At 44.7% G+C, this 16,532-nt stretch overlaps 1 protein-coding gene across 1 annotated transcript in view; it reads right to left on the bottom strand.

The window, feature by feature from the left end:
• Window positions 1-305: 305 nt before the first annotated feature.
• The window catches only part of LOC137561542 (uncharacterized), a 61,623-nt gene continuing 45,396 nt past the window's right edge, over window positions 306-16,532 (bottom strand). Inside the window, exons 10-11 of the mRNA XM_068272857.1 lie at window positions 12,774-12,873; window positions 306-370 (exon numbers count right to left, since the gene is read on the bottom strand). Of these exons, the coding sequence (XP_068128958.1) occupies window positions 12,811-12,873 (63 nt within the window). The 3' untranslated portion in view covers window positions 306-370; window positions 12,774-12,810. The remainder of the gene's footprint in view (window positions 371-12,773; window positions 12,874-16,532) is intronic.

The following is a 16,532-nucleotide window of genomic DNA, read 5'->3' as shown; positions in this document are numbered from 1 at the left end:
CAGCATGATTATCTGCCCAATTTTGCGAGACAGCAGTGGCTATGGAGACTGTATACCCTACTGGGAAACCTAAGAGGAACACTAGAAAGATGGAAATCATCCCTTCTGACCACAAAGGAGATCTAGTAGCACTGGCAGGTCCACTGAAAATCTTATAACTACTTCTGAATGCATTTTAAGATGGGAGTGGACACTGGAAAGATGAGGCAGAGGCACTGCTGGGGGTACTGAAAACCAAAATCTCCCTATCTATGCATATATATTCATTTCATTTTATCTAGAAATCTGAATAGCTTTAACAAAATGCAATAGCCATTATAACTAATAAGCAGCTTAACATGATCTGTTGTCAGCAAAATGGTCATGGGATCTGTAAGAAAAGACAGATGTACAATTAAACACAATAAATTAAAACATTTCACATTGTTGGTTTAATTAAAGCCTACCTTAACCCAAATATAAAAAAATGCAAGTGTAATGGACTCACTCTCCAATTGCGCCCGGGATGTCCCCTGCACTTGAGGGTCTCGGCAGCCTCCTGCTCACAATGACGCGCTCGCTGAGAATCAGTGTGCGCATGATGAGGCTTGTGGGTAGGTGCAGAGTTCCCTTCAGCTGCAATACTCCCTCCGGCGGTGGCAGAGATAGTGTCAGCTGTCCCGCCTCTGATGTTGTTGTTGATATTAGCTGACAATCAGTCAGCTGACACATGGGATAGTTGTTGTTGTGTGACAGCTGACCTCCTTAATCAGCTGACACCTAGGCAGGAATACTGTGAGCTGTGGTTGGTTCCTGTGTGCATGTGGCCGGCCACTGATTGGATGCTTGGTATATTTAAGTCTGCTGATTGCACTCTGTCATTGCCCGTGTTATCGTTATCGATAGCTGTGGCTGATTGCTGGGTGCTCTCTGAACCTGTGAATTGTTTCCTGGACTTTGACCTTTGCCTGTTACTGGATTCTCCCTGATTGCTGCCTGGACCGACCTATTGCTTGTTACTAGCCAACCTGTTTGCTGCCTGGACTGACCTGTGGATTGCCTCTCTGACCTTTATTTCTGCCTAGCCCCTTTGTACTGCGATATATCTGATTTCTCATGTATGACCTTGGATTGTTTTCTGGAATTGCTGTACTTCCTCTAGTTCTGTTTGGCTCTGGTGGGTTATTTGTCGGCTTTACGATCAGCTCCTATACTTTGCACCTAAAAGGCCTGGGTGTAACTGAAGTCGGCAGGTGTTACTTCCTCATCTCCCGTTCAAGCGGGGATGCGCCACATTTGGTGAAGAAGGTGCTGTTATATTGGGGCATAGGGGCTGATCTCCTGGTGAATAGCCCCGCCAGGCCTTACAGCAAGCAGGACTATTGCTGTGAGTACTGTACAGCACTGCCTTGCCTGTCTTGTTTTCCATAATGTTCCTTTTCTACAGTGTAGTCAGTGTGCAGCCTTCTCCCCTCATCAGTACCTGGCAATAACTTCAGAGCTCTGATTGTCACAAAGCCAGCTAGTTAGAGGTTCCCATAAAAAATAACCAGTAGGTAAGATGTACAGTGCTGCCCATAATTATTCATACCCCTTGCAAATTTTGACTTAAATTTACTTTTATTCAACCCGCAAGTAATTTTTTTGACCGTAAATGACATAGGTGTCTCCCAAAAGATAAAAAGACGATGTACAAGAGGCACTATTGTTGGAAAAAAAAAATCTCAGCTTTTATTTACACTTCAGCAAAAAGTGTCCAGTCCAAAATTATTCATACCATTCAAAATAATCAATAGAAAAGCCTTTATTGGCTATTACAGTAATCAAAAGCTTCCTATAATTGCAGACCAGCTTTTTGCATGTCTCCACATGTATTTTTACCCATTTATCTTTAGCAATAAGCTCCAAATCTTTGAGGTTGATGGGTCTCCTTGCCATCCCCCTAATCTTTAGCTCCCTCCACAGATTCTCAATTGGATTCAAGTCAGGACTCTGACTGGGCCGCTACAAACGCTACAAAACGTTAATGTTGCTGTCTGCTAACCATTTCTTCACCACTTTTGTTGTGTGCTTTGGGTCATTGTCATGCTTAAATGTCCACTGGTGCCCAAGACCAAGCACTTTTTGGAGTATTTAATAAATGTTACTGTGAATTATAGTAACATCTCACAGTCTGTTTTTTTCTATGAGGGAGGTAAGTCCACCAAACTTCCCCCTTTTAAACGGTTTTTATATGTTTTTATCCTTGTTGGCTCCTCTGTAGAGATGGCCCGAATAGCTCGCCAGTAGAGATGGCCTGAATCTCCGATTTTCGGTTCGTGAATTTCCGTGGAAGGTTCGGTTCGCGCGAACTTTTGCGAACCACAATAGACTTCAATGGGGAGGCGAACTTTGAAAACTAGAAACACTTATGCTGGCCACAAAAGTGATGGAAAAGATGTTTCAAGGGGTCTAACATCTGAGTTTTTGCATGGATGAGTGGGATAGACGGCATAAGTCCTGGGGAAAAATCTGGATTTGACGCAAAGCAGCATTTTAAGGGCAGAAATCACATTAAGTGCTAAATTGCAGGCCTAAAGTGCTTTAAAGCATCTCCCATGTGTATACATCAATCAGGGAGTGTAATTAGAGTACTGCTTCACACTGACACACCAAACTCACCGTGTAACACACCGCAAACAGCTGTTTGCGTAGTGACGGCCGTGCTGGACTGGTGCGCACCATGGAGAGATTGCTCTTCCTCACTCAGTGATGTCAGGTAATGTCTGACTGCCTTATCAACTTTCAATGGTTCTTTCTCTACCATTGTTAAAGCTCACATCTATTTTTTTAAATACTTGTTCTGCTTGCTGTTCAGTACCTGCAACGAGGATCTTATGGAGGGCAAGTCTGCCATTGCGAGTGACCACGGGTAATGGCCGGGGAATCCTGGTTCGATTTCGGTCTGGAGTGGGAGCCTAAAAAATGGCTACCACCCCTGCACATCCAAGGAAGGCAGCAGGCATGGCCTGCACGTCCCGAGGTAGTGACCAAAAATAACAATACAGGAGGACTTTCGAGGCCCTGCTGTATATGTGAAATGAATCAACTTTAAATCCTTTAATGAGAATCTGTTATGGAGGGCAAGTCTGATGGTGCCTTCACTGCGACTCACTAGGTTGGTAACCTCCTCAAACGGCCGCATGAGCCTGCATGAATTTCGCATCAGTGTCCAGTTGTTGGGCCACAACATCCCCATCTCCCCAGATTGTGTCTTTCTACTGTTTTTGTACAGGTACAGGGTGACCGCTTTCTCCTGTTCTAGCAGGCGAGAGAACATGAGCAGGGTCGAATTCCAGCGAGTTGGGCATCACATATCAAGCGTCTCACCGGCAAGTTGTTTCTCCGCTGAATGTCCGCAAAGCGTGCCACTTAACACAACAGATAGGTATATGCCGTGATGAGGTGGGTGCACTAAACACAACAGGTAGGTATATGCAGTGATGATGTGGGTTCACTGAACACAACAGGTAGGTATATGCAGTGATGAGGTGGGTGCACTGAACACAACAGGTAGGTATATGCAGTGATGAGGTGGGTGCACTGAACACAACAGGTAGGTATATGCAGTAATGGGTATTACAATGTGCACCTGCTGTCACACACACAGGTAGTCACTGAATGTGCTGGGCCTGGCAGTGGCACACACACAGTATGAATTAGCAAGGTTGTCTATGTAACACAAGTGTCAGTGGGACACACAGAAAAAAAATTGATCACAAAAACAAGATTAGCTCTCAAAAGAGCTGTTGTGGGGTGCTATTTTAGCAATAAGAATCAGCCAGGAGCAAGCTAACAAGCCTATAACAGCCTAACTAATCTTTCCCTATGAGAGTCTGCCAGCAGTTGTCCCTTCTCTCACTATTGCAGGCACACGAGTGAGTGTAATGGCCGGCGGAGCCTGCCGTATATAAGGGGGGGAGTGGCTTTAGGAAAGAGTGTAGCCTGATTGGCTGCAATGTGCCTGCTGACTGTGATGTAGAGGGTCAAAGTTGACCCTAATGGTGCACTATGGGGGCGAACCGAACTTCCAGAAAAGTTCGCCTTAGATGGTGAACACGAACCACCAGAAGTTCGCCTGGAACTGTTTGCCGGCCATCTCTATTCGCTGGTGAAAAACGGGGGTTCGCGTTTATGTCGAACCGCGAACATATAGCGAGTTTGACCCGCCCCTATACTACATTATTGGGCTAAACTTTGACCCTCTACTTCACAGTCAACAGACACATTGCAGCCAACCAGGCTGCATTCCCGTCTGGACCCCCACCCCCCCTTATATAAGGCAGCAGCGTCGGCCATTTTCTCACTCTGTCTGCTGCCTGCTTTAGTGAGAGAAGGGACAGGTTGCTGGAGAGATAGGAAAAGCGATAGTTAGGTCTTGTTAGCTTGCTCTTTGCTGATATTTGTTGATGAAAAGCACCACAAAAAAGCTCTTATGCTCTGAGAGCTTATGTTCCTGTGATGTGTTTTTTTTTGTGTGGCTCACTGACACTGCATATACAGACCTGTCTGTCACAGCTGGCCCTTGCTAATTACTATACTGTGCCAGGCCCAGCACATTCAGTGCATCCTTGTTCACTGCATCTGTGTGACTGCACACTGTTTTATATACCAGTCAGTGCATACCTTTTCACTGCACCTGTGCAACTGCACATTGTATTATACCACCAGTCACTGGAGATTGCAAAGGCCGCATCATTGGGCTGGCCGCAAACAGGCTAGCCCAATTATTCCGCACAGTTGACAGCCTCTGCAACCCATTCTGTCAAAATTCTACTATAAATCCCTCAAAGGAGCTATGTGAAAACTGTGCTTGCTACTTTTCTGACAAAGTGTCCTCTATTCGATCTCTCATTCAGTCCACAGCACCTAAGACTTATTAAACCCCCTGTAAACAGTTGCAAGAACAACCTAACATGCTGGACTGACTTCAAAAGCACTAGTGAGGAAGAGATCACAGACATTCTCTGTAGCCTCTGCCAGACAACCTGCGACCTGGACCAACTAAGCATATGCTGAAATGCCCTGACCTGTTTGGTCCAGCATTTCATAAAATAGTAAATTGCTCTCTGCAAGCAGGGAGGTTTCCTACCTCTCTGAAAGAAGGAATAATCAAGCCCCTTCTTAAAAAACCTTCCATGGATCCAGATGCAATGAGCAGCAACATACCTGTCTCCAACCTCCTCTTCCTAGGTAAAGTTATTGAAAAGGATGTCCATCTGCAACTTGAAGCCAGGCTCTCAACAATTAACATCCTGGACCCTCTACAATCTGGCTTTAGGAAACACCACAGCTGTGATACAGCCCTCATCCAAGTCTGCAACGATCTGCTCATGGCAAGGGACAGAGGGGAACGCTCCATCCTAATCCTGTTGGATCTCTCAGTGGCTTTTGATACAGTTGACCATGAAATCCTGCTCAACAGACTACAGGAGTACTATGGCATCAATGGATCAGTCCTCCAGTGGTTCAGATCATTCTTGACTGACAGAACACAGAGAGTATCCCTAGGTCCTATCATGTCCAACCCTGCACCTCTAAAATTTGGAGTGCCACAAGGATCAATCCTACCCCCACTGTTGTTTGCAATCTACATGTTACCACTCGGTACAATTATCCAACAACATGACCTGACATACCACTGCTATGCCGATGACACGCAGCTATACCTGTCCTTCAAACCTGGTGGAACAGACCCTACTCCAAAAATAAATTCTTGCTTAGCTGAGCTACAGGCGTGGATGAATGATAACTGGTTGAAACTGAATGCTGACAAAACAACCTTGTTGTCCAAAGCCTGCACTTGCCATCAAAACAGCTCTATCCTAAATCAACACCAATCAGGATAGGGAATTCAGACATAAACAGCTTCAACCTTGTGTGCAGCCTTGGTGTGCTAGTCGATGGGGAATTGAGTTTCAGAAACCACATTTCAGCTGTAGTCAAATCTTCTTATTTCATCTGAAGAACATTGCAAAAATTAAACATCTGATTCCCCCAGAGGATCTTCCAATCCTAGTTCACGCCTTCATCACATCATGGCTGGACTACTGCAATGTCCTTTATGCAGGCCTCCCCAAAAAGGACCTGCTCAGTGCTCTGCCTGCAATTAGTGCAGAATGCTGCTGCCAGATTGCTAACAAATCAGCCTCGCCACTGTCACATTACACCAATCCTTTGCTCACTGCACTGGCTACCAGTAGAATGGAGAATACTCTTCAAGATTGGACTGCTGACATTCAAATCACTGCACAATCTGGACCCTGGATACATGAAGGACTTGCTGAAACTGCACCCCACCTCTCATAGCCTCAGATCAGCAGGTTCTATAAACTTTGTCACTCCGAGTGCACCTCAAAACCTTTGGAGACAGAGCTTTCTGTCATGCTGCCCCTACACTTTGGAACTCCCTACCATACGCAGTAAAGACAGCCCCATCCCTGGAGTTATTAAAATCAAGACTGAAAAGCCCCCTGTTTAGCCTGACATTTCCGGACTTATAGAATTCTTCCTCTGTTCCATAACTTACCAATCAACCATTTATTGGTAGGAGCCATGCTTACGCGCTTTGAGTCCTACGGGAGAAAAGCGCTTTACAAATGTTATTTGTTGTTGTTGTTGCATACCTTCCACTGCATATCTGCAATGCATATGTGTGACTGCACAATGTTTTATATACCAATCAGTGCATACATTTAACTGCATTTGTGTGACTGCACACTGTATTATACCAGCAGTCAGTGCATACCTTTAACTGCATCTGTGTGGCTGCACATTGTATTATAGCAGCACGAGGAATTATGTTTTTATTGCTAGGTTAGAGGTAGGTCTTCCCCAAGGGGGTACGTCACCGCCGTGGGGAAGTCTATTAGGTCATAATTTGTGCACTAATTATCACTGAAGCTAACACCCCCCCTTGGTCTATAGTGATGCAGGGTGTGTAATATAGTCCAGTTTCTGGAGCTCTGCCCACTGATGCAGCTTAATCACTAATTCCCCCTCCCTCTCTTTGCCTGCAGTGTATGCTGGGTGTGTAATTTAGTCCAGTTTCTGGAGCTCTGCTCACCATTGCAGTTAAATCATTCAGGTATGAGGTTGTTTGAAAGCGCTGCCATGTCTCCCACTGTGCACATTGTATTATACCAGCAGTCAGTACCTTTCACTGCATCTGTGTGACAGCACACTGTTTTATATACCAGTCAGTGCATACCTTTTCACTGCACCTGTGTGACTGCACATTGTATTATACCACCAGTCACTGCATACTTTTCACTGAATCTGTGTGACTGCACATTGTATTATACCAACAGTCACTGCATACCTTTCACTGCATCTGTGTGACTGCACACTGTTTTATATACCAGTCAGTGTATACCTTTTCACTGCACCTGTGTGACTGCACATTGTATTATACCAGCAGTCAGTGCATACTTTTCACTGCATCTGTGTGACTGCACATTGTATTATACCAGCAGTCAGTACCTTTAACTGCATCTGTGTGACTGCACATTGTATTGTACCAGCATTCAGTGTATACCTTTCACTGCATCTGTGTGACTGCAAATTGTATTATACCAGCAGTCAGTGTATACTTTTCACTGCATCTGTGTGACTGCACATTGTATTAGTCAAGGCAGTGCATACCTTTCTCTTCATCCCCCCCCAATATGGACAAAACAACAGGCAGAGGCAGAGCCAGAGGCAGGCCACCCGGCAGGTCTGTTCGAGGTTGTGCTGACGTGATTTTGTGCTGCCCTCGACCAAAGTACAGTGTTCAGAAGGCAAGTACCATCAACTCCGAAGATTGTCAGGACGTAGTTGACTATTTAACACAGAACACCTCATCTACCTCAGCTTCTGCACGGAACTGTGACATATCTTCCTCCTCCTGCTCTGATTCTGGCACCCTACATAACACTCAGCCGGCAGCCACCACTGCTACTACAAGCACCACATCCACTCCATTTGACAGTTTGCAGGAGTTATTTGGCGGGGAATTAACTGATTCACAGCCATTCGTGTTACAAGATGAAGGCGCTAAGCTTGTTACACCACCACCTCATATGTCTGAGTTAGGCATCAATATGGATGTAAGGTGTGAGGATGATGAAGTACCTGTTGTTGGTGCAGTTTTGGAGGTGTCTCATACAAGCAAAGCTGTGGAGGATGATGATGATGATGATACTGCCATGGATGTCACGTGGGTTCCCAATAGACAAGATAACCAGGGGGACATTTCAGAGGAGGAGTAGGAGGAGACGAGTTGCTGAAAGAAGCAGGGGGAGCTCGTCCTCAGAAACAGCTTGTGGCAGACTGGCAGTGTCCGGTGGCATGTATCGCAACCTATGGCCAGCCAGCCAACATGCCCTTCAAGGTGAGCAGTGCCATCATCCCAGGGCTCAGCGGTGTGGACATTTTTTTGTGTGTCTGCCTCAGATGACAGCGATGCCATCTGTACTCTCTGCCACCAAAAATTGAGTGGTGGAAAGACCAAGACCCACGTATGGACAACTGCCTTACGAAGGCACATGATGAAAAAGCACAAACGCAATGGGATGACCACCTGAGGAAAAGCAGCACACAAACGCAAAGCCACCCCCTGCCTCTTCTTCCTCCTTCAGGTGCAGCATCTTCAGCCACTTTATCTCTTGCACTTTCACACCCACCCTCCTCCACTCCGCCTTTCACCTTGAGTGGTTCCTGCTCCTCTGCCCACAGCAGCTTGCAGCTGTCACCATAGCAGCTGGTGGACTCTGAGGCCTTCCGAAAATATGTGGCGATTGGGACACTGCAGTGGAAGATACCAGGCTGCAATTATTTTTCTAAAAAGGCGATACCCAATCTGTACCGTGATGTTGAAAGGCAAGTGGTGTCATCTCTGGCACACAGCGTTGGGTCAAGGATCCATCTGTCCACGGATGCCTGGTCTGCAAAGCATGATCAGGGCAGGTACATTACTTGTACAGCATATTGGGTCAACCTGGTGACCGCTGGCAAGCAGGGAGTACATGGCTGTGCAGCGGACCTAGTTGTGACACCACCACGGCTTGCAGGCAGGCCTGCTGCCACCTCCTCTCCTTCTCCTCCTACTCCTCCTGCTACATCCTCTTCACTGTCACCCTCCTCCTCCTCGGGTGAGTGGCAGTGCCACTCTACTGGTGCTGCGATCTCCTCTCCAGCTACACAGACCCAGCTCCCCAGGGTCTATGCTGCATGCCAGGTACAACGGTGTCACGCCATCTTGGACATGTCTTGCCACAAAGCCGAGAGTTACACTGGAGCAGCTTTCCTGGCTGCTCTGAACAAACAGGTGGATCAATGGCTGACCCCGCACCAACTGGAGATTTTCAATGTGGTGTGTGACAACGGCAGCAATCTCTTGTCGGCTTTGAGTTTGGGAAAGTTGACACATGCACCCTGCATGGCACATGTGCTTAATCTAATAATCCAAAGATTTGTGTGTAAGTACCCAGGCTTACAGGAGGTCCTGAAGCAGTCCAGGAAGATGTGTGGGCATTTCAGGCGTTCCTACACGGCCATGGCACGCTTGGCCGATATTCAGCAGAGAAACAATTTGCCAGTGAGGCGTTTGATTTGCGATAGACAGACTCGCTGGAATTCAATGCTCCTCATGTTTGACCACCTGCTATAACAGGAGAAAGCCATCAACGACTATCTGTACAGCTATGCTCAAAGGTCATGCTCTGGGGAGCTGGGCATTTTATGGCTGAAGTACTGGACACTCATGTGTAATGCCTGCAGGCTCATGCGTCTGTTTGAGGAGATGACAAACCTGGTAAGTCGCAGTGAAGGTGTCATCAGCGACTTGACCCCATATGCTTTCTTCCTGGAGCGTGCCGTGCGTAGAGTGGTGGATCAAGCTGTAGAGGAGCATGAACAGTAAGAGGAGGAAGAGTTGTTGGAAACAACCAGATTTGTCATCAACACCTGTGGCAGCACAGAGGAGAGTGAGGAGGAGGAGTCATCTGGGGAAGAGGAGTCAGATGAGGAAGGTGGTTTTTTTTTGAGGAGGAGGTGGAAGAACTGCAGCAGGTGTCGCAGGGGGCTTGTGCTGCTCACCTTTCCCATGGTATTGTTCATGGCTGGGTGGAGGAGGAGAACTTACCTGACATCACTGACAAAGAGCAAGAGGAAATGGCTAGTAGGTCGGCATCCGACTTTGTGCAGATGGGGTCTTTCATGCTATCCAGCATGTTGAGGGTCCCCGTATAAAAAAACTCAAGGGGAATGACCTGTACTGGGTGGCAACACTACTAGACTCTCAGTATAAGCACCAAGTGGTGAAGATGTTACCAAATTACCAGACGGCAGAAAGGATGCAGCACTTGCACAACAAGCTGACAAGTATGCTTTACAGTGTGTTTAAGGGTGATGTCACAGCACAACGGAATAAAGGTGCCACTGCCAGTAATCTTCCTCCTCCTCCCATGTCCACGCAAGCAAGGACAGGACGCTCTAGCGATCTCATGGTGATGTCGGACATGCGGACATTCTTTACTCCAACGCCTTGCCTTAGCCCTTCTAGATCCACCCTCCACCAATGCCTCGACCGTCAGGTAGCCGACTACCTGGCCTTAAGTGTGGATATAGACACTCTGAGCAGCGATGAACCCCTGGACTACTGGGTGTGCAGGCTTGACCTGTGGCCAGAGCTGTCACAATTTACCATCCAACTTCTGGCTTGCCCTGCCTCAAGCATCCTGCGCAGCTGGAGGCATTGTCAGTGAGAAGAGAAGTCACCTAGGTCAAAAAAGTGTTCAGTACCTCACCTTTATCAAAATGAATGAGGCATGGATCCCGGAGGGCTACTGCCTGCCCGAAGATTAAGTTAGTCCCCACACACAGCATCTCTGCCTGCAGCAGGCTGTGTGACTGCCTGCCCGAAGACTAAGTCAGTCCCCACACAGCATCTCTGCCTGCAGGCCGCTTGACTGACGACTTTGCCACCACCAACAGGGTCTAGGACTCCAGGTGGATTCCTGAATTTTTAAGGCCGCTATAGTCATTTTTCTGTTGCGTGTACTTGCCTGCCTAATTTTTCTGGCTGCACTGCGGCTGCAACAACAAAACAAAAGGCATGTACAAGTGTCAATTCCCCTTCGTGATTGTTACCTTGCCGCGTTGAAGGGGCTTGAATATCACAATGAAGCAATGACCTATATGAGTTTGTTGGGGGGTACACTCAAGATAATAAGGTTGTTGCTTCATTGTGGACAGACCAAATTCGATCAGCTGGACAGTCACTGGTTTTCTGTCATTGAGCTACCTCAGCCCGACCATATGGGCTTGAAAACTGCCATCGCCTGCACTCTCGCCATCGTGCGCACCAGTCAAGACGGGAGATGATTAGGGCATGCACAAGCATTTTAGTTGCTTCTTGTGAAAGGAAGGGACGGATTCTGGACATGTTTTTGAGATGGAAGTAGCAGGAGGTAGTTAAAGTGTTAATATGTGGTTTAAAGGAGAGCTCAGAGTCCAGAGTTACCCCTAGGCAACGAACTTTGGGGGTTGATGCTATTGGGGTGTTATCTACATTGATTGTGACAATGGGAGGTGGAACAGAGAGCAAAGGTGGAAAAATCACAATCTCCGTTTTGCTCATATTGAGTTTGAGGAAGCGGGATGACATAAATGTAGATACAGCGAATAGACATTCGGGGACTTTTGATAGTAGTGAGCTTGGGTGAAGTCTAGGGAGCCAGGACATCTGTGCCTATAGGCTCCTGTGATGTAAATCCAGGCCTGGATGCATGCCATTCCATCAGGTTGAGCAGTCAGTGTATAGAATTGTTGAGTGATGTTCTATCTGCTTCCTTAAATGGGTACTGTGATGAAAAATTAAATGTAAAATACATGTGTACTCATATGCATAAGATGTATGTTTGTCCCAGAGTAACATGCACTGTAAATTACTCTTGTGTGATTAATCTGATGGGTTTGACCTCTTGACCTCTTACTGATAAGTTGTAAATGTAACAGGTTTTGTTATAGTGCCTCTTTAAGTATACAAATACTTTTGGACTATTTCTGAAAAAGTTGTATAAATGTATTGCTTGCTTAAAGAGGAGCTGTGAGCCATACTAGCTCAGAAAAAAAACACACATATATAAGTAGATAAATACTTGCTCTACTTATATAATGTAAGTATTGCACTATCCACAGTTTGATTTTAGTGATTTTTATACAGTAAAAAAAAAATCCTTCTTAGAATTTCCTATTTTAACTGTGGCTATTCTGAAGCCAATCCTGGTGTAATTTCCTTCCTTACTCTCCTCTGCCTGGTTGTGTATGCATTGCCCGCCCTCAACTATAGAAAGTGCATTGTCTCAGCATAAGAAATACTGACCAATCAGAGAGGAACAGAGGTGTGGCAGGGGAAAAAGAAGGAAGGGAAAGATGCTTCAGCCAATCAGGCTGCATTAGTTATAGTCTGAGGGGGAAGTAGAAAAGCAAGAAAGGACAACCCAACATGCCCTGCACCTTCCTTTTTTGCATACTAAATTTTGTCTGTACCAAATAACAGTCAGGTAAACTCAGGAATGATCATTTATCAACAAGAAAAGTAATAGTGATTTTAACTTTTGGATTACCTGGTTAGCATCCTTACTACTTGTTTACCAGATAAAAATAAAGAATTAATTTTTGATTTTATGACCAACAGTAATACTTTAAGCCTACAAGATGCTATACCATTTAAAGTTTATACTGGCTCCAGAAATCAAAGTGTTCCTTACATTTGTCTTCAGAAGTTGGCAAATTTAATTTCACCAATCATCCTAAAAGCCCCCCAACAATCGTCTTCAAACCCAGATCAAGATTCAGATCGATTTTTCCCTACAATAAGCAAAAATATTTTGCATTTAGAACAGAGGGTTAATTAATGAAGAAAATGCAGCACAATAGGTAAGTAGACAACACAACAGCATAGCTATTCTAATCTGCATCCCTCACTATAATACTGTAAGGATAGTAGAGCATGTTCCAGCATATATATATATATATATATATATATATATATATATATATATATATATATAGATATATATAGATATATATAGATATATATATCTATATATATATATATATATTTGTACTAAGTTATATAAGTCCCCCAATGTGTGGCCTCACAGCTGTGTTTACACAGATTCTGCATTTTTAAATCTTTTGAAGGGCATCCCAGGAGTACAGTGCATTTGGATGAGACAGAAAGAACGATATAGCCTCAGTGGTAATTTTTCTTTTGTGGCATAGAGAGAAGGTATGTATTGCTAGTCTGTAAACAAATATCATTTTTTTTGGAATAGTTATTTTTATTAGCAGTTAAAAATTAAGTACACAAATGCTCATGTAATGACATCTATAACAAACAAGGAGAACAAGCAGTTAGCTCTCCCAATAGGGATATTTGATATATAATAAATGAGACAATGACCACAATTCACTAAGATCATACTAGTGATGATAAGGAGGCAAGTGAAAACGTATCATCACACATCAATCAGTATTTCAATGCTAGGTATACACAATGCAATTTTCTGACAGATTTACTATCAGACCGATCATGTCTGACTGATTTTTTTGTTCACTTCTATGGAAAATTGATCTGAAAATCTATTGGAAATCAGATCAGACATGTTGGAAATACAAGTAGTTGTAAGAAGAAAAAACGGAGTTGCCAAGAGGATAAAAGTAACTAAAATAGTAAAAAATTGCTGAGGAGGCAGTAAGTCTTACCTCCTTCAAGGACACAAAAAAACTGTGAGATTCAATATCACAGAAACTTATTGATCTACTCCACAGAAGATGCAATGCGTTTCATAGGTATAAACCTGCTTCTTCAGGCAATAGTAAATAACAGCAGTCGGTCAAGATAATGCCAGATGCCTCTGAGGGCCTCTGATACCAGAGTCCACCCCTTTCTTCTGATCTACGGAGAGCGACTTCTTAATCCAGAGTGGGAACGGCTAATCTTCCCACCTGCATCTACAGTGGTTGCCTATGCGGTAACTCTGGTTTGTGAGTATTTTCTACTTACTTTTTCATTACCCACCCCCATTACCAGTACATACTACACTATTGTGGGCTCTCGTTGCCCCCCCCTCCCTTATATTTCCTTACAATGTTGAAACTAGTTGATCTGACAGTAAATCTGTCAGACACTTGCATCATTTGTACCTTAGTGTTAATTCACTAAAGAAGCTTTCCTTATGAACATGTAGTGATAAACTTTCACAGTGAGAATTTTGTCTTATAACTTTAGTTCTTAAATTAAAACCTTTGTAGTTATTTTCTCATGCGGTATATAGGGAGGGGAGGAGCACATGCAGGATGTAACTCCACCCCTCCTGTGACCAGGATAATTACAGCTAGCCTGTGTAGGACAGCCAGTAAAGTAGAGAAAGGCTGTGTGTGTTTCTGTGTCTCTGTGTGGGAATTTCTGTGTATGTGTATGTATGCTTGGTGTCTCTCTCTCCCTCCCTCTCTGTGTACCTACTGTGTATATTTCTCCCTATACAGAGTCCCCTTTTGCATAAACTAGTAAGAAAAATAAAGCAGACAGCTCAGAATATTTCACTTTACATTGCAGTCTAAGGTAACACTCAACTTAACAGCAGCTTAGACCAGGTGATAACTCCTATCACATTTTACATTTGCATTCCTCTTTGTGAATTAGCATCCTGTGTTTAACTTTAGAATGATGTCTTTATTTTAAGGATTAAAACCTTAACTTTAGAAATCTCTCCTTGACTTAAAGACAGGATCCTTAGTGAATACTAAATGCTTTATCACCATGGTGATAACAGTAAAAATGGCATACAACTATAATCATTATTAAAGACAGCAGATGAGCTTAGTAAATTGTGTACACTTTAAATGTCTAGCATTAAGTATAAAGAATAAATGCCAAATAGTGTGCATTAGGAGGTGTGGATACTGGTAGTCCAACTCTAACTACTGTAGCGTAGCGTGTGCTCTTTGAAGTTAAATGAAACAAAGACCGCACTCACGTCAGTGGGTAGGCTGGTGCCGGGCCCCAAGGCTTCTATCAAACACTGTCGTCATGGAGGAGTCCGCACACAGACTTATCGGAGCAATCACCACAATTTTATTGTCCCATCACATGTACAAAGATACATAGTCAGACCTGCATAGGCCGACGATCGTTTCGGGGCCACTCAGGGTCCCCTTTATCAAGGCAAGTAGCAGAAAAGACATATACACCTAGTCAGTGCAAAACAATCACAATAAGTACCCCCAAGCACAAATCCCTATCTACGCCCATGGGCGTGTGCATCAATCAAAAAATCGTTTCATATTTGAATTGCAGACTGTGTCCAATCATTAGATCATCTCACCTGTCAGTCCTGCCCTGCTCACCGCCTCCACCGGCCCACATCAGAGTTAACATCACAGCGTTCGTCTCCATGCATGGCGTGGGCGTGGCTACTGGTCACTCCAAGGACCAACCAACCCTCAGCCAATCAGCATGTCAGCGCGTTCCGCATCACGTGTACGCACATACGCATCGTCACATGGCGTGCGCAAGCACGTCCATCTCAATGTCGTGGCGTCATGCGTACGTATAGACGCATAGTCACGTAACATCAACGCGTACGCCACAGCATGCGCATGCGTCCCACCCTGCTGCACTAGGCAGTCTCAAAAAGGGGTGTATGACTGAGACGTCATATGCAACCATCTTTTGGGCATGTCAACAATAGATATAAGAACTGCGCATTGTATTCAATTAGCATACCGTTGCCATAACACCACCACATTAGGTGCAGTCCCATACTATAACAATATGAGACCGCACAAAAAACGAATGTCACTCTAGTGGGCATGTAGAGCCATAGGACAGGCGGACTGTATACCACACAGGTGAGACAAAGCAATATTGCAAAGACACATATCTGCATATATTCACATTTTAGGAATTAAAGGATATGTTGAAGGGGGCATCCGGCAACCCTCGAAGTGCATGTGACAACCCCTATGAAACATAAAACATAAGTAATCATAAAAACACTTAAAAACAACCTGTTGCAAACAAAAACATTGATAGTATATGACACATTATCGCTCACCCAGAAAACATGCTAATCCATTATTGCTGTTAAGACCATTGGGCTTCACAGTATTTAATGTAAAAATCCAGAACGCTTCCCTTTGTAGCAAACGCTTTTTCCGATCGCCCCCTCTTCTAGGGGCCAACACCTGTTCGATAGCCATCCCCCTTAAACTGTGCATACTGTGTCCTGCCTCAAGAAAATGTACTGCCACTGGTTTGGTGGCATCTGGTTTCCTACCCTTCTCCTCTGCCTCAAGTGCCATTTTAATGTCACTGCGATGCTTCTGGAATCGTTTCTTGAATGGCCCCGTGGTCTTACCCACATAGGCCAGGCCACAGGGACACTTCAAGAGATATACAACGAAGTCCGAGTCGCAGTTCAGATATTGTTTGATACTGTACTTCTGGCAAGTATGGGGGT

Source organism: Hyperolius riggenbachi, chromosome 3 (genome assembly GCF_040937935.1).
Source record: "Hyperolius riggenbachi isolate aHypRig1 chromosome 3, aHypRig1.pri, whole genome shotgun sequence".
In the NCBI taxonomy this organism is placed as follows: Eukaryota; Metazoa; Chordata; class Amphibia; order Anura; family Hyperoliidae; genus Hyperolius; species Hyperolius riggenbachi.
This window is presented reverse-complemented; position numbering and strand designations above follow the sequence as displayed.